At 39.6% G+C, this 16,966-nt stretch overlaps 1 protein-coding gene across 1 annotated transcript in view; it reads right to left on the reverse strand.

The window, feature by feature from the left end:
* Positions 1 to 16,966, reverse strand: part of Inpp4b (inositol polyphosphate-4-phosphatase type II B) — a 507,192-nt gene that overhangs the window by 242,319 nt on the left and 247,907 nt on the right. The window contains exon 9 of the mRNA XM_004655836.3: positions 2,441 to 2,552. Within this exon, the coding sequence (XP_004655893.2) occupies positions 2,441 to 2,552 (112 nt within the window). The remainder of the gene's footprint in view (positions 1 to 2,440; positions 2,553 to 16,966) is intronic.

Raw genomic sequence — 16,966 nt, forward strand, 5'->3', positions numbered from 1 at the left:
AAATTCACTGAGATCAAGCCACTATCCTAAATCACTTCTTTCCTACATGGACGTAACCCTAGACTCAAAAATAGCTTATGATTCCCAACAGAAGGTCCCTATTATTTTACAAAGCAAGACCTTCCTACTTCACAGCTTCCATCCCAATGGGAAGACATTGGAATAAATTCAACTTAACAGCATACTTACTTTATGATTTTCTACCATGTATGTTTTTCTCAAGATGTATAAACATAACACATAACCCTTAATATGCAAAAAGTAGTATTATATGAACTAACGTTCATTCTCTCCTCACCAGAAACTAAATTGTCTGGTATATTGAGTGAGGATGCCTCACCTACACATTTTTTTTTTAAATTTATTTATTGGAGAGCGACAGACACAGAGAGAAAGACAGATAGAGGGAGAGAGAGAGAATGGGCGTGCCAGGGCTTCCAGCCTCTGCAAATGAACTCCAGACGCGTGTGCCCCTTTGTGCATCTGGTTAATGTGGGACCTGGGGAACCGAGCCTCGAACCGGGGTCCTTAGGCTTCACAGGCAAGCGCTTAACCGCTAAGCCATCTCTCCAGCCCTCACCTACAGAATTTTAAGAAAAGAAGTTTCTGGGGAAGGAGAGATGGCTTAGTGGTTCAGGTGTTTGCCTGCAAAGCCTAAGGTCCCAGGTTTGATTTTCCAACACCTACGTAAGATAGATGCACAAGGTGGCGCATGCATCTGGAGTTCGTTTTCAGTGGTGAGAGGCCCTGGTGCACCCATTCTCCCCACCCCAGCCTCCATAAATAAACAATTAAGTGATAAAAAATTAAAAAATAAAATTAGTTTCTGCTGTTTAAGCTGGTCAGTCTGTGGTATTTAGTTACAGCGTCCCGAGTTGACTGGTGGGAGCTCCGGTCTTTGACCTATGTCTGAGTGACACATGTGCAACTCTCAGCCCATAATCACAGTACTTCTCAAATCAGAAATACTATGAAGAGCGATGCTATTTTAAGATACCTCTTTGTCTAAATTACCTTTTTTTTTTTTTTCTCCTATGTCAGCTATTTGAGACCTAACTCACCATTAGCAACAGATTGTGTGCATACATTTCTTACGAAGTTTAGGGTAAGCACATCTATAGAAGACTCCATGCCTATGCAATTATTAAAAATGTTCATGTTGGCTGATTTTTTTTCCTGCACTTTGGAGAGCATGGAGATAAAGTTATTTCCATATAATTCCTATAGATAATGTATATATTGGACCTGACTGTATGCTCTTTAATCAATCCTAAATATGCAGGGACTAGCAAGGGAGCTGATAGTTAATACAAAGAAAGACTGCAAAGGGTCATTTCTTTCCTAAAACTCCAGACAGGAAAAAAAAAAAAAAAAAAAACAATGCCAGTAATATTTGGCATGTTCCCTCCTCTGTCAACTTATGACTCATGCAAGGTGTGAACAGAGACTGCCACTTGCTATTTCTAGAAGAGCTCCATTTCATCCTTTTTTTCTTTCTTTTTTTAAAGTCTACTGACCCAGAAACATTATATGGGGCTGTGGCAAGAGGAGTCTTAAGCAGAAAGTTCTCTGTGCATGAAAAGAGCATCACTTGACATTCGCTGTCTAATAATAATGATGAGCTGATGTCAAGGGCTGGGTGAGCCAAGAGGAGGATATAGAAGTGGCCAGAAATAAGCTCAGTGTGGGAAAGCAGTGCTACTCTGAAGTGAGAAATGCTGCTGCTTCTGCTGTTGTGCTGTATAGATATGGGACCAGGAATGGCCAGCTGCCTATTCTTTCTTTTATAAATGTTATTATTTATTTATTTATGAGATAGACTGGCTGATAGATAAAGAGAGAATGGGCACACCAGCACCTCTAGCCACTACAAAGGAACTCCAGACACATGAGCCACCTTGTGCAGCTGGCTTAAATGGGTTCTAGGCAATCAAACCTGGGTCCTTAGGCTTTGCAAGCAAACATCTTGAAGACCTCTAAGACACCTGCCTATTCTTACACTTGCTGTCCTGCTTAACTTCCTAGGTATCTCTGCTTCCTCCATAAAAAATCAAGAATTTTGCACAATAGGGAAAAAGATAATCCATATGTGAACTCTAAGGGGAATCAGGCTGGAATGTGGGGAAAATGTCCTTTGGAGGATCTGAGGCAAAACCTCACCAATGCTTGACATTTACAAACCACTGCAAAGGAACTCCAGATGCATGCACCACCATGTGCAACTGGCTTACATGTGTTTTGGGGAGTTGAACCTGTCTCCTTAGGCTTTGCAGGCAAGCGCCTTAACTGCTAAGCCATCTCTCCAGCCCCTAGAGCTGATTTCCTCATTTAGCTTTTGGAATAATGAGATTTCAAACCCCTCAGAGTGCTGATGGTACAGACACCTGGCAGTGGAGAGCATGTGTAATCTATGTGTGCAGCGAGCCCACTGAGATCCTACCTTTTGTCCCTGCCCATCTGTTGTGATGTGGTCAGCTTCCCCGTCCTCAATCTCCCCCATCGTCACGACACTGACGTCTATGGTGCCAACCACTTTGCCACCATCTGACGTTCTGCAATCAGAAATCGACGAAATGTCAAGGTCAGAATCTTCTCTCATAACACACGCAGGAAGCCTTTACTTTAGAAAACTACCACTATTGAAGCTTATATGTTTACAACAGGTATCTTTAGCATACAGCAAAGCATGTTGCTAGCATCCTTGGTATATTCTTAACCCAAATTAAAATGAGTGTGAATTGATGAGGTAGGATGACAGACTCCCTTGCGAAGGTGAGCCTATGTTTTCAGGTACACCTAAACATGAACCTATTCATTTTATGGCTGGGCCACAGGCTTCAAAAAAGTGACTTTGTGCCTTTTCCTTAATGTGGCTTTCCTTCTCAAGAGAGAAGCTAAAGAAGATTCTCTCCTAGCCAAGCCCACGGAAGCTACTGGTAACTCAGGACCCAAGAGTCCATTTAGTAGGATGTTGTATTTCTTAAACATAGAAGCAGGGGCTCCAAATCAAGGGAATCCTTCAAGGCAACAGTGACAGCCTCAGGCTCCCATCTTCGTCAAGTCTACTGGTCACCAGACAACTCTTCTTCATCTAATAACAATTCTAACTCTATCCCTAAGACTTCACAGTCATTATTTTCATCAACACGAAATATTTAAGGTTGACAGTAATAATGGAAATGAAATGTAAAATTAATAAATCTTCACACATACATTCCGATTGTTTGTTTTTTTTTTCTGATTAGGAAAATCTACTAAAAGTGTTGCCATTATATTATGGAAGTACCATGATACATCATATTCTTTCCATGAGCCTTGTGAAATATAGGCAGCGTGCCATCCCACAGGCCTGGCGGTGGTTGTAATTTTCCCAGGTACTCATGCTTACACAGGAAGTGCTCATAACTGCTGAGTCATCTCCCCAGCCTACAACTTCTACCTAAACCCAATAGGCTACATAACAGTGGTCATGAAATGCCATGGCTTTATTGGTATGTCATTTTCTGAAATTCATTTTTAATTTTAATCTCAATAGCAATATTATTCTTGTTTCAACCAACTTTCAAATATCACTATTTTATTATAAGAGATGTCAGAAAAGAATAGGATAATTGGGATAGTTTACAAAAATACTAATAAAATAGTGAATAAATTCAGTGAAGATGATGCATAATTTTGTCACTAGAACATAGCTTATTTTCTAATAAGATAAAAGACATAAATTAAAATGCATGAAAGGAAACCTATTAGAAAGCTCCTAGTGATATTTGCATAACAAAAAGAAAGGTGATTCAGATAGGAAAAGAAATTTGATTTAATTTATGCCATATAGTAAAATTTCTTACTAAATCATGAAGAAAATGCTTCTTTGTGATTTAAAAACAGTTTAAATTATAATTTTGACACCATTATTTGAAAGTAATGCATGGCAGCATCCAGCAAAGAACATGCAGACAGATAGAGGCACCAGTGTGAACTGTGCTCTTGTAGGAAACCACATTAACTGCAAATCTGGGATGATTTAAAATCACTTATAATATCAGTCCCCACTTCAGTATGTCATAAAAACTTGTTATGAGTCACAATGTGGTGTATATCTATAAAATTCTTGAATACTTTGAATTACTGGCTTTGATAATGATGGCTATTGGTTCTGTGAACCTTTCTTTTAAAGGTTTACTGATCATTTTCCCCCTCAAATTGATTGCCTGTGATAAAGTTATCCCTCTCTTTGAAAGGCAATTGTTTGAACATTGAGGGGTAGGGCAGAGACAGGATCTCATGAAGTCCAGGCTGTTCTGAAGTCACTACATAGTTTAGGCTGGCCTTGTGCTCACTGTGATTATCCTGACTCAGCCTCCTACGTGCTGTGATTATAGGTGTGGGCTGCCACACCCAATAGTTTTGAGCACTTTAAAAAAATATTTTATTTATGTATCTATTTTGAGAGAGAGAAAGAGGTAGATAGAATGGGAATGCCAGGGCCTCCAGCTACTACAAATAAATACCAGACACATGGACCACCTGTGCATCTGGCTTCTGTGGGTACTGGGGAATCAAACCTGGGTCCTTAGGCTTCATAGGGACATGACTTAACTGCTAAGCCATCTCTCCATACCAGTTTGAACCTTTTTGCCTAAGCAGACTATAGCTTAATTTCTAGAAGTGCAAAGATTATATATTGAATTCTGGTTTCTGTCACAGGACTAATGCTCGCAATGCATCAAATGCCTGGAGAGATGGATTAGATGTTAAGGCACTTGCCTTCAAAGCCTAAGAACTTATGCTCAAATCTCCAGGTCCCATGTAGCCAGACATAGTGTTGCAAGCATGCAATGTCACACATGCACACAAGGAGGCGCAAGCATCTAGTTCATTTTCAGCGGGCTGAAGGTCCTGGAATACCCATTCTCCCTCCCTCTCTCTCTCTCTCTCTCTCTAACAAAAATGACTTCGGGGGGGGGGGAGGTAGGTAGACCTTTCAGTCTCTTCCAGGGTTGTATAAAAAAATTGATATGTGCCATGGTGATGCTGATTAAGATTGTGAACTCAAGGATGGAGTAGGGAAAGTCACACAGGCCCAGGAAGCTTAGATTGTCTTACTTACAGATCAATCCTTTGTTTGAGGATTGAGTCATGTGCGATCAGGTGTGTAAGATGCTTAGCAAGGTACCTTATATAAGGTGACTGTCTTCTTGCCCGTACCTTCTGCCTAGTCTTAGCATTGGCATAGCATCAGCCTGAACAAAGTTGGTATGGCCAGTAATTATATTTAATTCAAATCTCTCTAGAATTGTTACTGAAGTAGATATCAAAGAACCATAGTGAGGGCATATGGGATCTCATAGCATCTGCACTTGGGAGGCCGAGGTAGGAAGATCACTATGAGATCAAGGCCAGCCTGAAAATACATAGTGAATATTCCAGGTCAGTCTTGGCTAGAGCAAAACTCTCCCTAAAAAAAAAATAAAAAATAAAAAGGTATCTGCCTATTGGTTTAATGACTTATCTGCCTTTTGCTCTGCCTTTTGTTTTGCCTATTTTATCTACTATAGGCTTCTACCTATTTCCTGACTAGGACCAAAACAAAGAGCTTTCTTAATCTAGTGACACTATAGAATGATAGTATTATTTTTTACCTAAATCATGTTAGATAGGTATCTGCTGTGAGTTCCCTAAATGCATATCCCCACAAGAGATCTGTGAGACACATAAACACAAATTCCTGAACTAAACTAAAAGCTTGAGCCTACGACAGTCCAAGTAGAGGTCACCCTGTTATTGGACTAAAACATAAAATGCATTCCTATTTCCTTTATGCTTTGCAACAGTCTAGCTCACAGAGGACAGATATCAACACATCTCTTTATTTGGCAGAGTCACAAATTAGGTATTATTTAATTTGTCAAAGGTCCTTTCAATAACAGTTTAGGTGGGTGTGGTGGCATATGCCTTTAATCCCAATACTCAGGAGGAAGAGATAGGAGGATCTCTGTGAACTTGAGGCTAGCCTGGAACTACAGAGTGAGCTCCAGGTCAGCCTGGGCAAGAATGAGACTCTATCTCAAAGAAAAATAAATAAATAAAAGCAAAACGCACACACACATACACACACACACACACACACACACCACAAAAACTTTATACCAATTTAGAAAAAAACAAATCATTTTAAATGCTTAAGGATGACTCAATTATTCCTCATCCATTTGGGGAAGCTTTAGTCACAATAGCTTAATCATCACTCATGCCAAAAATTTTATTAGATTTTAACTATGAGGAATTTTTCATATCTGCATAAAAATGTACTGAAGAGTTTGGGATAAGGAATCAAGAAACACAACTTCTACCTCCAACCCAGCTATTAATAAGCTACATGCCACTCAATTTTCTCTGGATTCTATCCACTTCCATTTACTGCACAGGAGAGCAGGCTTCTCATAGCTATTTATAATAAAAGCATTTTAAATCCCAATCCCTATCACTTGCGTGACTCACTCATAGGCCTTTTGGCCAGCCTAGGTTGATATGGATGTGAGAAAAAAAAATCTCAGGTACGATGTAGCCTCTCTTCCTCATCCCCTACTCACCTCTCTGTCTTCTTTCCTCTCCCGAAAATGCATGACTAGGCTGGGGAATAACTGAATAGCAACTATGACTGAACCAAATAAGAACTCAGTAGCAGAGGCCAGGAAGCTAGAAAGGAGATATAAAGGGAATAGAAAAGGAGGGAGGGGAAGATTTAATAGGATGGTATTGCATATACATAAGTAGAAGAACAGATTAATGGGGGTGAAAAGGCCTAAGTGAGGTCAGGGGACGAGATTGAGTATTGGAAAGGTGGAGGGAGGGCTAATCAAAATCTAAGAGGACATAAATAAGTCATATGAAAACCCACTTTTTTTGGACAATGGAACACACAGGAGCTATAGATTGTTACTAGAAAATTTTCAGTGTGAGGGATGGGATACCTTCCAGTGAGTTGTTGGCCAGGGAAGTCCCTGATGCCACCAAAATATTATGGGCCGTTGCTGAGGCCCTTGTTCTCCCACCAGGAATAGATGGCAAGACCCTATTGCTAAAGAATCCACATACTTGGGCTGCAAGTTCACTGAGAAATCCTGCTGGAGCTGAGCTGAAAACCTCCTCCATGTAGACCAGCTGACAGAAAGCTGGAAAAAGCCACACTGCATGCACTTCAATGGGAGAGAGAGAAATCACCAGTGAAGATACTCAACAATGGACAGTACGAAAGTAATCTCTGGACTGGAGAGATGGCTCAGTGGTTAAGGAGCTTGCGTGAAGAGCCTAATGACCTGAGTTGGATTCCCCAGTACCTACGTAAAGCCAGATGCATAGCATGATGCATGTATCTGGAGTCTGTTTGTAGTACATTCTCTCTGTCTCTCTTCTATATTTCTCTGCTTGCGTATAATTTTGTTTTTTTAAAAAAGTAATTTTCGGGCTGGAGAGATGGCTTAGTGGTTAAGCGCTTGCCTGTGAAGCCTAAGGACCCCGGTTCGAGGCTCGGTTCCCCAGGTCCCACATTAGCCAGATGCACAAAGGGGCGCACGCGTCTGGAGTTCGTTTGCAGTGGCTGGAAGCCCTGGAGTGCCCATTCTCTCTCTCTCCCTCTATCTGCCTTTCTCTCTGTGTCTGTCGCTCTCAAATAAATAAATAAATTTTTTTTTAAAAAAAAGTAATTTTCATGTCCCTTCCTAGCAAATGCGTGGAAATACAATGAGGCTGAAGTGATAACTATCTCAATATATGTGAAGGACCCATGCTGTTTCATGTAGTACGCTACTGGGTCATTACCACTGTTGAAGTCAGTGGTTCATCAGAGAAAGAAATGATGACTCGTTTATACCTACTGCAGCCGTTCCATCACAGCGTCAAGTTCCTCTTTCCATCATCAGAGAGACTTAAATATTTAAGTATGCCAATAAGATGTGGAAGACGAGGAAGTGGGGAGGGAGGATTTCATCAACACAAATCTAGACTGGCTTCTCACCTAGATTTTCAGATGCATAATGCATTAGTGATTAAGGCCCTTAAAAATCTGACTTTACAATAACTCCCCTAATGCTTCCTAATGAAATATTCAATCTCACACGCTGAAACATACAAACATTTTCAGAAGACTAAAGGACAGGAAACGCAAAACAGCCTTTTAACATAGAACAATTTAATGACACTTCTCTAAGCTGCTCTCCTACCTATTCAGCCATCTTCAGCAGATCAAAGGGGTGGGGGGAAAGGAAACTACCTCTGAAAATGTTAAACAGGAAAGGGTAAATAACTCCTCTCTTTTGGAAATGTCACAGAGATGCACGCTAACAAATGACTAAACATGCGCAGGAAACCGTCATTTGCCCTGCCAGTCTTCGGGACAATCAGTAATAACTGAGCCACACACAGGAATTTGCAGCTAGGAGAGCTGCCTTGCATTTAAACCACCTAGATGTGTAAGGAGGAAATGAAAACCTCCCCGGACAGGAGAATAAACAAAAGGAATATGTAAACAGATGGAGTGAGTCAACAAGCGCACTGGACGATGTTCATAGGATTACACTGTTAGATTTCCCTAGAGCACTTGTGAGTAGGAGGTCTGTTTAAGCGTGGATAACTGAGTGCACCTGGAAGCCACAGACACCAGAAGCCTCATGGTCTTCCAAGATAATAATTGAATACAAGTTTTCACTTTTATTTTTAATATTCATGACATAAATACTCAAAGATTTCATCCTTTTTTTTTTTTTTAACTCTCTTTTGTCTATGTAAGCTCACCTCTAGAAATTCCATCCAGGGTCAGGATACTTAGCTCTTCTTTTTTGAAGATCACAGTTTAAAATTCCCATCTGTAACTACATTTATTCATCTACAATTCAAAATTATGTTCTTCTCATGTTTTCATTAGTTTACATTCTATAAACTGAGACCCAAATGCTTCATGTCCCCAAACCCAAAATCATTCATGCCAATAGTATACCATTCTAAAACCAAACATATACTCTTTCTACTTATTTTTAAAATCATTATCCTCCAACCAATTATTAAGGCCTGTTACTTCATTCTCCCTACTTTCTTTTACATGCATCCCTTACCAGTAACAATATTCTTTTTAGCTTCTGCATGGCTTTTATATTATTTAATAACCTGCCTCCCTCTTCTCTTATTATCTTTTTCTCACATTTCATCCATGCCAGTTTCTCTTACTATTTCTGCTTTCTTATTTTATTTCCCCATATGAAAAAGTCTTAGACATTGCCCAATCCAATTTAGAGAGGCTGAATAAAACAGCCTATCTTTTGCAGGAGTATACCAGGATCTGTAGAAGTTTAGTAGATAGCTCAGCATTTGTGGTAATTTCAATCAGGTGTGCCCCCATAAACTCATGTTGATGGCTATCTGGGAGGGGTTGCACCGCTGGAAGAGGTGTGTTGTGGGTTAGCTTAAGTATATTTTAGCCAGCTACCCTGGCCAGAACTTCACACATTCTCCTGTTGCTACTTTCTATTTGGCAAGCTATATAGCCTAGCCCACAACACATCAAAGGCACATCATGGAAAAGACGACCATCAGCATTTTGTACTTCTAGAATCCTCCTAAAAACAATGCAATTAGGATGAAAGAAATTCCACAAATACAGATAACAAAGAGCAAAGTGTATCTTCCTCATAACTCTCATGATCAATTATGAACTATATTTTGAAGTTGGTTTCAATGGTGAGTGTTAAAGATAAACTACTTCACTGAGGGTCAGAAACATTCTATCAGCAAGGCAAGCAAACAAGTTTAGCTTCTTGGAAACACCTTTGTCAGGAATTTAAAGCAACCTAAATTACATTCTCGTTAGAAGAATATAATAATCTTCCTGTCAAGTTTCACAGTGAATGAGCCACAGAGTCAGGGCAGAATGCAAGGGGCTTTATGGTACTTGAGGACTTTTAAAACAAAGGGCACTGGGTATATGAAGGAAGGACAGCATTATAAATATTCTCATTTATTTATTTGTGAGCAGAGAGAGATAAAGAGAGACAAACAATGAATGGGGGGGGGGGGCTGTAGCAACTGCAAATGAGCTCCAGATTTATGTGCTACCTTGTGCATCTGGCTTTTTGTGGGCATTCAGTTATCAAACATAGGCCATCAGGCTTTGCAGGCAAGCATTTTTACCACTGAGCAATCTCTCCATCGCTTTTCTAAAAAATAATTTTATCTATTTATTAAAGTCAGCATTTTAAACACCATTGATCAGCCCCAGTGAGCTTGCCATCATCCTCGCTGACCAAGGCTAAGCACAGCCCCAAATCCAAAGATGACCCTTCATGTAAACAGATCCCAGACTATAGTATTGGCTCAACATTTAAGAAATCAAGGGAAATCTCTTTCCCCCCATCTCTTGAGCTGCAGACTCCATGAAATCTAATGGTGGCATCAATAAAAGTGACTTCAACCAGGGCTTGCAGGTTGCTGTGAACGTTCCCATGTTTGTAGGACACTAAGAGAAAGGAAGAATTTCTAGCAAGGGCATGCAATGAACACTCTTCATCATTTGTCTCTGTATTCTCCAGCTAAATGGTCCCAGTAGCACACACAGTGGGCAAATACAACCCACCCTTCTAGATGGGAAATTATAAAAGCACACAAACAAAACAGGAAGCAGAGCAGAGAGGTTATGAAGAAAAAGAAGCTCAGTTAGAAGACATCAAAATGTGTCATGACTTCCTGACCTCACTCCAAGCAACCCTTACACAAATCTAATATGGAGAATATATGTCAGGGACCTCCTGAGTGGATCATCACAAAGGCTCCAGGACATTCACCTGGATGACAGAAATGAGGTACAGACCCAGCCCACACCAAGGCTCCAAAAACAGAAGCAAGACTGAAACTGTGTCCTTTCAAAGGACAAAGGGTTAATACACAAATATCTGGTGATGATCATTTAGAAAACACATTTTCAGAAGTATTTATATGAAGTCTAATTTGAATAAGATTCTTCAGGGTAAATTTATCAAAAGCATGAGATTCTTATACTAAAAACTACTCATGCCAAGGAAATAAATCAGACTAAATAGACATGCCTCAATACTGGAATACTGCAATATATGACATTGTAAAGAAGTACACTAATAATAATTTTACTGAATATTGATGTTGAATAAATATGATAAGTCAGTAATATTCTTTTATAATATTAGCAAATATTAGCAAATAAAAATATGAAACTGGTTTGGGAGTATACAAAGCATTTTCTTAAAATTTTATTCTTTTCCATGTCAACCCAATCAAATTTCTGGCATTTACCTTGTTACTCTCATATGTTTTCTAAAACAAAAAACTGAGGATATTAGAAATCTCATATATGAAATGAAAAAAAATTTCAAATGAGTAACAAACATGTCACCAGAATGGACAAAAGGATAATTGCTCTCAGATCTGTAGCAATTACACAAACCCAAAGCCTAGGATTATGGTATAAGTCAATTGGTCCTTCACTGCCTGTATTACTCACATGAAGATCATAGAAAATAAAGTACTGCTGATACATTAGGTATATTTCAGTTTTTTAGTGCTTCACATTTTCAATTTTGAGTTAGATAAAAGGAAAGATTGGGAGTGAACAAAAGCTTGATGCACATTGCTCACAGGTTATTGAGAGATGAAAGATATGGTTTTAAGAATGGAATTATATACAAATAACTAGATAAACTTGATTAGATGTGGGTATTTATTTTAGGTAGGATCTCAATCTAGCACAGGTTCAGAACTCAGGCCATACCTCAGTAAGTTCCTGAACTCACATAAATCCTTTCCCTCAGCCTCCTAAGTGCTGGAATTAAAGCTGTGAGCTCCCATACCCAGTTTAGAACATGAACATTTTTAAAGAAATTAAAATTTTAGGGCTGAGGAGATTATCTAGTGGTTAAGGCACTTACTTGTGAAGCCTAATGACCCAGATTCAATTCCCCAGTACCCATTTACACCAGATACAGAAGGTGGCACATGCATCTGGAGTTTGTTTGCAGTGGCTATAGGCCCTGGAACACCCATTTTCTTTCTGTCTCTCTCTCTCTCTCTCTCTCTCTCTCTCTCTCTCTCTCTCATAAACAAATAAAGATAAAATTTAAAAATAGAGACTTTAAGGTGGGCGTAAATAATCTTAACATCTACGTGAATTTTTTGCCCTTTCAAAGCCAAAACTTTGTATGTGAATGGCTTTCATATGTCACAAAGCTTATCATAATACTCTTAGACACTGGTAACATATGTAAAAAACATGCAGAAGTACAGAATTTAATTATTTGTACTAATTATGATATAATGTTTGATATTCAGGTTTTGAGTTGTATATTTTCTTTGGTTTGTATTTTTGCACATAGATGGCATATGTGTTTATATGTGAGTGGGTACACATGTGTGGGCAGGCGTGCATGCTTCTGTGTGCACATGCTTGTGGAGGCCTGAGTTTGATGTTGGGTGCCTTCCTCATTTGCTCTCCACCTTATCTTTTCAGAAATCATCTCAATCTGAACCCAGAGATCACTGGTTCAGCTAGACTACCTAGCCAGCCACCCATAGAGAGTCTCCTGCCTCTGCCCCCAAAAGGCTGGGATTAAGCCACATCTGGCTTTTACAGGAGTAATGGGACCTGAAGATAGGGTCTCACGTTTGCACTGTAAGACTGCATTATATGACCCACTGGGCCATCTCCCCAGCCCATGCTGAGTACTGCTTCATTAGAGATTTTTTTCTTGTATGTGTAATTTTAGGTTTTGTATCAGTTTTTAATAGTAGGATGGAATAAGCAGATATCTAAAAATGCTAGCACTAAAATGTCAAAATTAAACAATAAACGAACATAATTTTAAAGGACAATTTTGGGCTGGAGAGATGGCATAGCGGTTAAGAGCTTGCCTGTGAAGCCTAAGGACCCTAGTTCGAGGCTCGATTCTCCAGGACCCACGTTAGCCAGATGCACAAGGGGGCGCATGCATCTGGAGTTTGTTTACAGTGGCTGGAGGCCCTGGTGAGCCCATTCTCTCTCTCTCTGCCTCTTCCTCTTCCTCTGTCTGTCTGTCACTGTCAAATAAATAAATAAATAAATAAATAAAATAAAAAAAATTAAAGGACAATTTTAATGTACTCAGAAATCCACTGAGATTTAAATTATGGAGTCATGTACTCTGAAATGGGATAGTTCTGATAGCTTCTATATTATACTTAACTGCTTCTCGATTTGTTTTAACTTCTACTGTGACTTAATTACAAAACCTTCTTGTTTTTAGGATGAGATTTCCTTTATTCTCCTTTTATGTGGAAACATTTTCACAAAATTATCTCTAAATGCCCAAAACTCCATAAAAATATAAAGTGAAGGTAAAATTTTACATAAAATATTCACGAATTTTCAAATACACTTTACGAGTACTATTCACCACTCTTTTATGATCAAGAATATATAGAAAGAAACAAATATTCCTGTCCTCCTGGAATTTCTAAAGGTCAGGGTACTGAGGAAAAATGAATCAGTGTAGCAGAATAGGTGTTAGGTTGAGCTATATCATTATATTGTGTTTGGTAAAAATGTTTTTGATAAGATGCTATTTGAAGAGGGATCTAAAAAAAGAAAATAATTAGCCATACATCTTCCTAGGAGCAAGAGATTTCCAGAAAGTGAATGGCCAAGGGCCTTGAAGTGAAACATGGACTTGCAGAGATACCAGTAGGTGAGGAAGAAAGGTCTATAAGCATAAGAGAGAATTGTGTGAATTTTCTATGGTTCCTAACAATTTCCCACAAACTTACCAACTTAACTCATCACTCAGTGATCTCACTGGATTTGTGGATGAGGAAACACAAAGATCCTCTACTTCTAACCATGTGGTTTAACAATGTTAAAGTCAGATACAAACTGAAAAATGCTATTTTCACATGAAGTCTATAGGGGAAGAACTGCCTATGTGTGATCAATAGAATGTATTCTCTTGGATATGTGACTTCAAGTCCATTTTTAAAAAAATATTTTACTTGTTGTTTATTTGTAAGGGGAGAAAGAGAGAAGGAGGGAGAGAGGGAAGGAGAGAGATAATATGAAAATGAGAGTATGGGCACATCAGGGAATCCTGCCATTGCAAGCATAAATGCACGTGCATGTGGCGCTCTGTGCATCTGGCTTAAGTGGGTATTGGGAATTGAAACCAGGCCATCAGGCTTTGCAGACAAACACCTTTAATCATTGAGCCATTTCTCCAGCCCAAAGTCCAATAGTCCAATTTTCCAGCAAGTTATCAGTAGAGGATACTCAACTAAAAGTCTACTCTCAGATTCCTACCAAAGGGTGCTCAACATAGCAGTTCATAACATAATCATTTGGTTTTCCAGAAACAATGGGAGTCTTTTCCTGTCCAGTCTGTTAAGATGGCGTCTTATACATGGTGCCTTGGCTATCTGTAATTAGCTGTAGGAGAGATTATCTCACCCTGTTGCAGAGAAGCTGACCTGGTGGACACTGTGGTTCTCTTATATGCTTAAGTTGCTCCCATACTGAAGATGCACAACACATCCACTAGAGGGTGGGAATATCAAGGACCCTCCAAACATGCTCCCTCTCATTACAGTTATGGGTCATGGTAGGAGCTTTGTCCCTTTTTACTGGAAAAGTTAAAAAAAAAAAAAAGTAGAACATTTTGAACTGAGATATGTTTTGAAGTAACTCCTTGGTTTTCATGTGAAAAATAATCTGGGCAAGGGTGAAGAGTCTGAAAATGACTTGGTAGAAATGTCGATAAATTGACATGAGTTAAAGTCCAGCTTGATTTTGAAAGTAGAACCAATAAGATGTTGTCATTAATGGGAATCATAAGAGAAAGAGAATTCATAAATAATAGAGGTTTGGACCTAACAGTGGGAAGTTGAGAATTGCAATTTCTTGAAATGCAGAAGCTGTGAGGATAAACAGGATTTGAGGGGCTAGGGAGTGGGCTCTGTAAGAAAAGTGCTTGTCCTCCAAGCATGAGGACCCGAGTTCAGATCCACAGTGGGCACCTAACTGCAGTGCACACATGTAATCTCGGCAATGAGAGGGAAGAGACAAGATCCTGAGGCTCACTGGCCAGCTATCTAGCTGAATCAATGAGCTTCAGGTTCAATGAGAGACCTCAAAAAATAAGGTGGAGAGTGTTTGAGAGAGATACTTGACATTAACCTCTAGCCTCCATATTCTCTCTCACACACACATACATGTACTCCACACATAGGTATGCCCTATACTTGAACATGTATACACACATATACACATACATATGTACACATGTGTACATGCACCCCATGCACCTGTGTGCCCATAGACTTGAACATGTATACACACACATACATATACACACATACATACGTACATGCATACATACACACATCTGTATGCCCTACCCTTGAATATGTATACATACATATACACATACATACATGCATGCATATCCACAAATGATTTAAAGCTGTCAAGATAAACAGGGGAAAGGAGTGGAAAACAGACAGAAAGGAAAGTTCTGTTTTGCAGATCTTAAATTTGAGATAGTCAGTTATCAGACATTGAGTGGATGAGACAATCAAGTGTTTAAGGGACTGGCCACCACTCCAAGCAAGTGAAGGAACTTGCTTTTGACAGGAAGTGAAAGTGCATCTACAACAACAGGAAGGAAGGCAGGCCAGTTGCATGTGGAAAATTGTCAGAGTCTTCTTCTCATGGAAACAGAAACTAGATGGATCAGTTGAGAACGAAGAGATACCCTGGTGATTTTGGAGATGCCAATATAGAAATCGCCGTAGTACAGATTCAAGTGGTAAGGAAAAGGATGTGTATGCAGCTTACCCAAGGCTCTGGGTTTTATTGCCAGCCCAAGGAAGAGAAAATCAATGCTATTGAAATCTTCAAAGACAACAGAGAGTAGAAGAACTGAAGAGTGAAATAAGAATATTCCTTACACGAAACTAATGCACAGGACACATTAACATCCAGAAGTCAGGGCCTTCAGGAGTGATTAGGAAAAGAAACAAAGGAGTAGTCACTAGTGGTAGCAAAGGGGAAAAGGTCTGATATCCCAGATGTCAAGTGACGAGTACGCTTTCAACAGTCAGCAATTGATACACTGTGAAGATACGCTAGTAAGAGGAACAGAGAATTAGCCACTGGGTTTAGCAACATGGGGCCGCAGCCGATCACAACACATGCTGCCTACATAAAGCATCAGGGATGAATGCCCAAGAAAGATGGTGTGAAAGACAAGAGAAATATAAAAGTTTCTGCTATAAAATAGGGCAACAAAGAGATGGAGCATGAGTAAAGGAGATGTAGGAGATTGGATTGTTCGTGTGTGTGTGTGTTGTCTACAGTGTTCTATGTGTGTGGAGACCACAGGAGAATGTTAGCTGTCCATTGCTAGCTCTTCACCATTTTTCTTGGAGATGATCACTCACTGAACCCTGAGCTGCAGGATTTTGTTGCTGTTGTTGTTATTTATATGTTTTTGTTTGGTCAAGTTGATAACCAGCGTATCACAATAATCCTCTACTTTCCAACCCTTCCTCAGCAGGACTGAGGTTACATGTGTGTGTAGGCTTGCCTGGCGTTTTTTTTTTTTAAACATTTTTTATTTATGAGTGAGAGAGAGAGCACGCCGAGGCCTCCAGCTATTGCAAACAAACTCCAGATGCATGTGCCACTTTGTGCATCTGGCTTACATGGGTCCTGGAGAATTGAATCAGGGTTCTTTGGCTTTGCAGGAAAATGCCTTAACCATTAAGCCATCCTTCCAGCCCTTGCCTGGCTTTTAATAGATGGAAATTTTATGTTAATAGACATATTGGGGGAGTGCTTTATAATTGGAGCAACGTTCTTCGATAAGCGTGAAGATGTGCTCTCTATATCCCAAGTGGAGGAGCTGCCTTTAAACGGGGAGAAGGA

Source organism: Jaculus jaculus, chromosome 12 (genome assembly GCF_020740685.1).
Source record: "Jaculus jaculus isolate mJacJac1 chromosome 12, mJacJac1.mat.Y.cur, whole genome shotgun sequence".
Lineage (NCBI taxonomy): Eukaryota > Metazoa > Chordata > Mammalia > Rodentia > Dipodidae > Jaculus > Jaculus jaculus.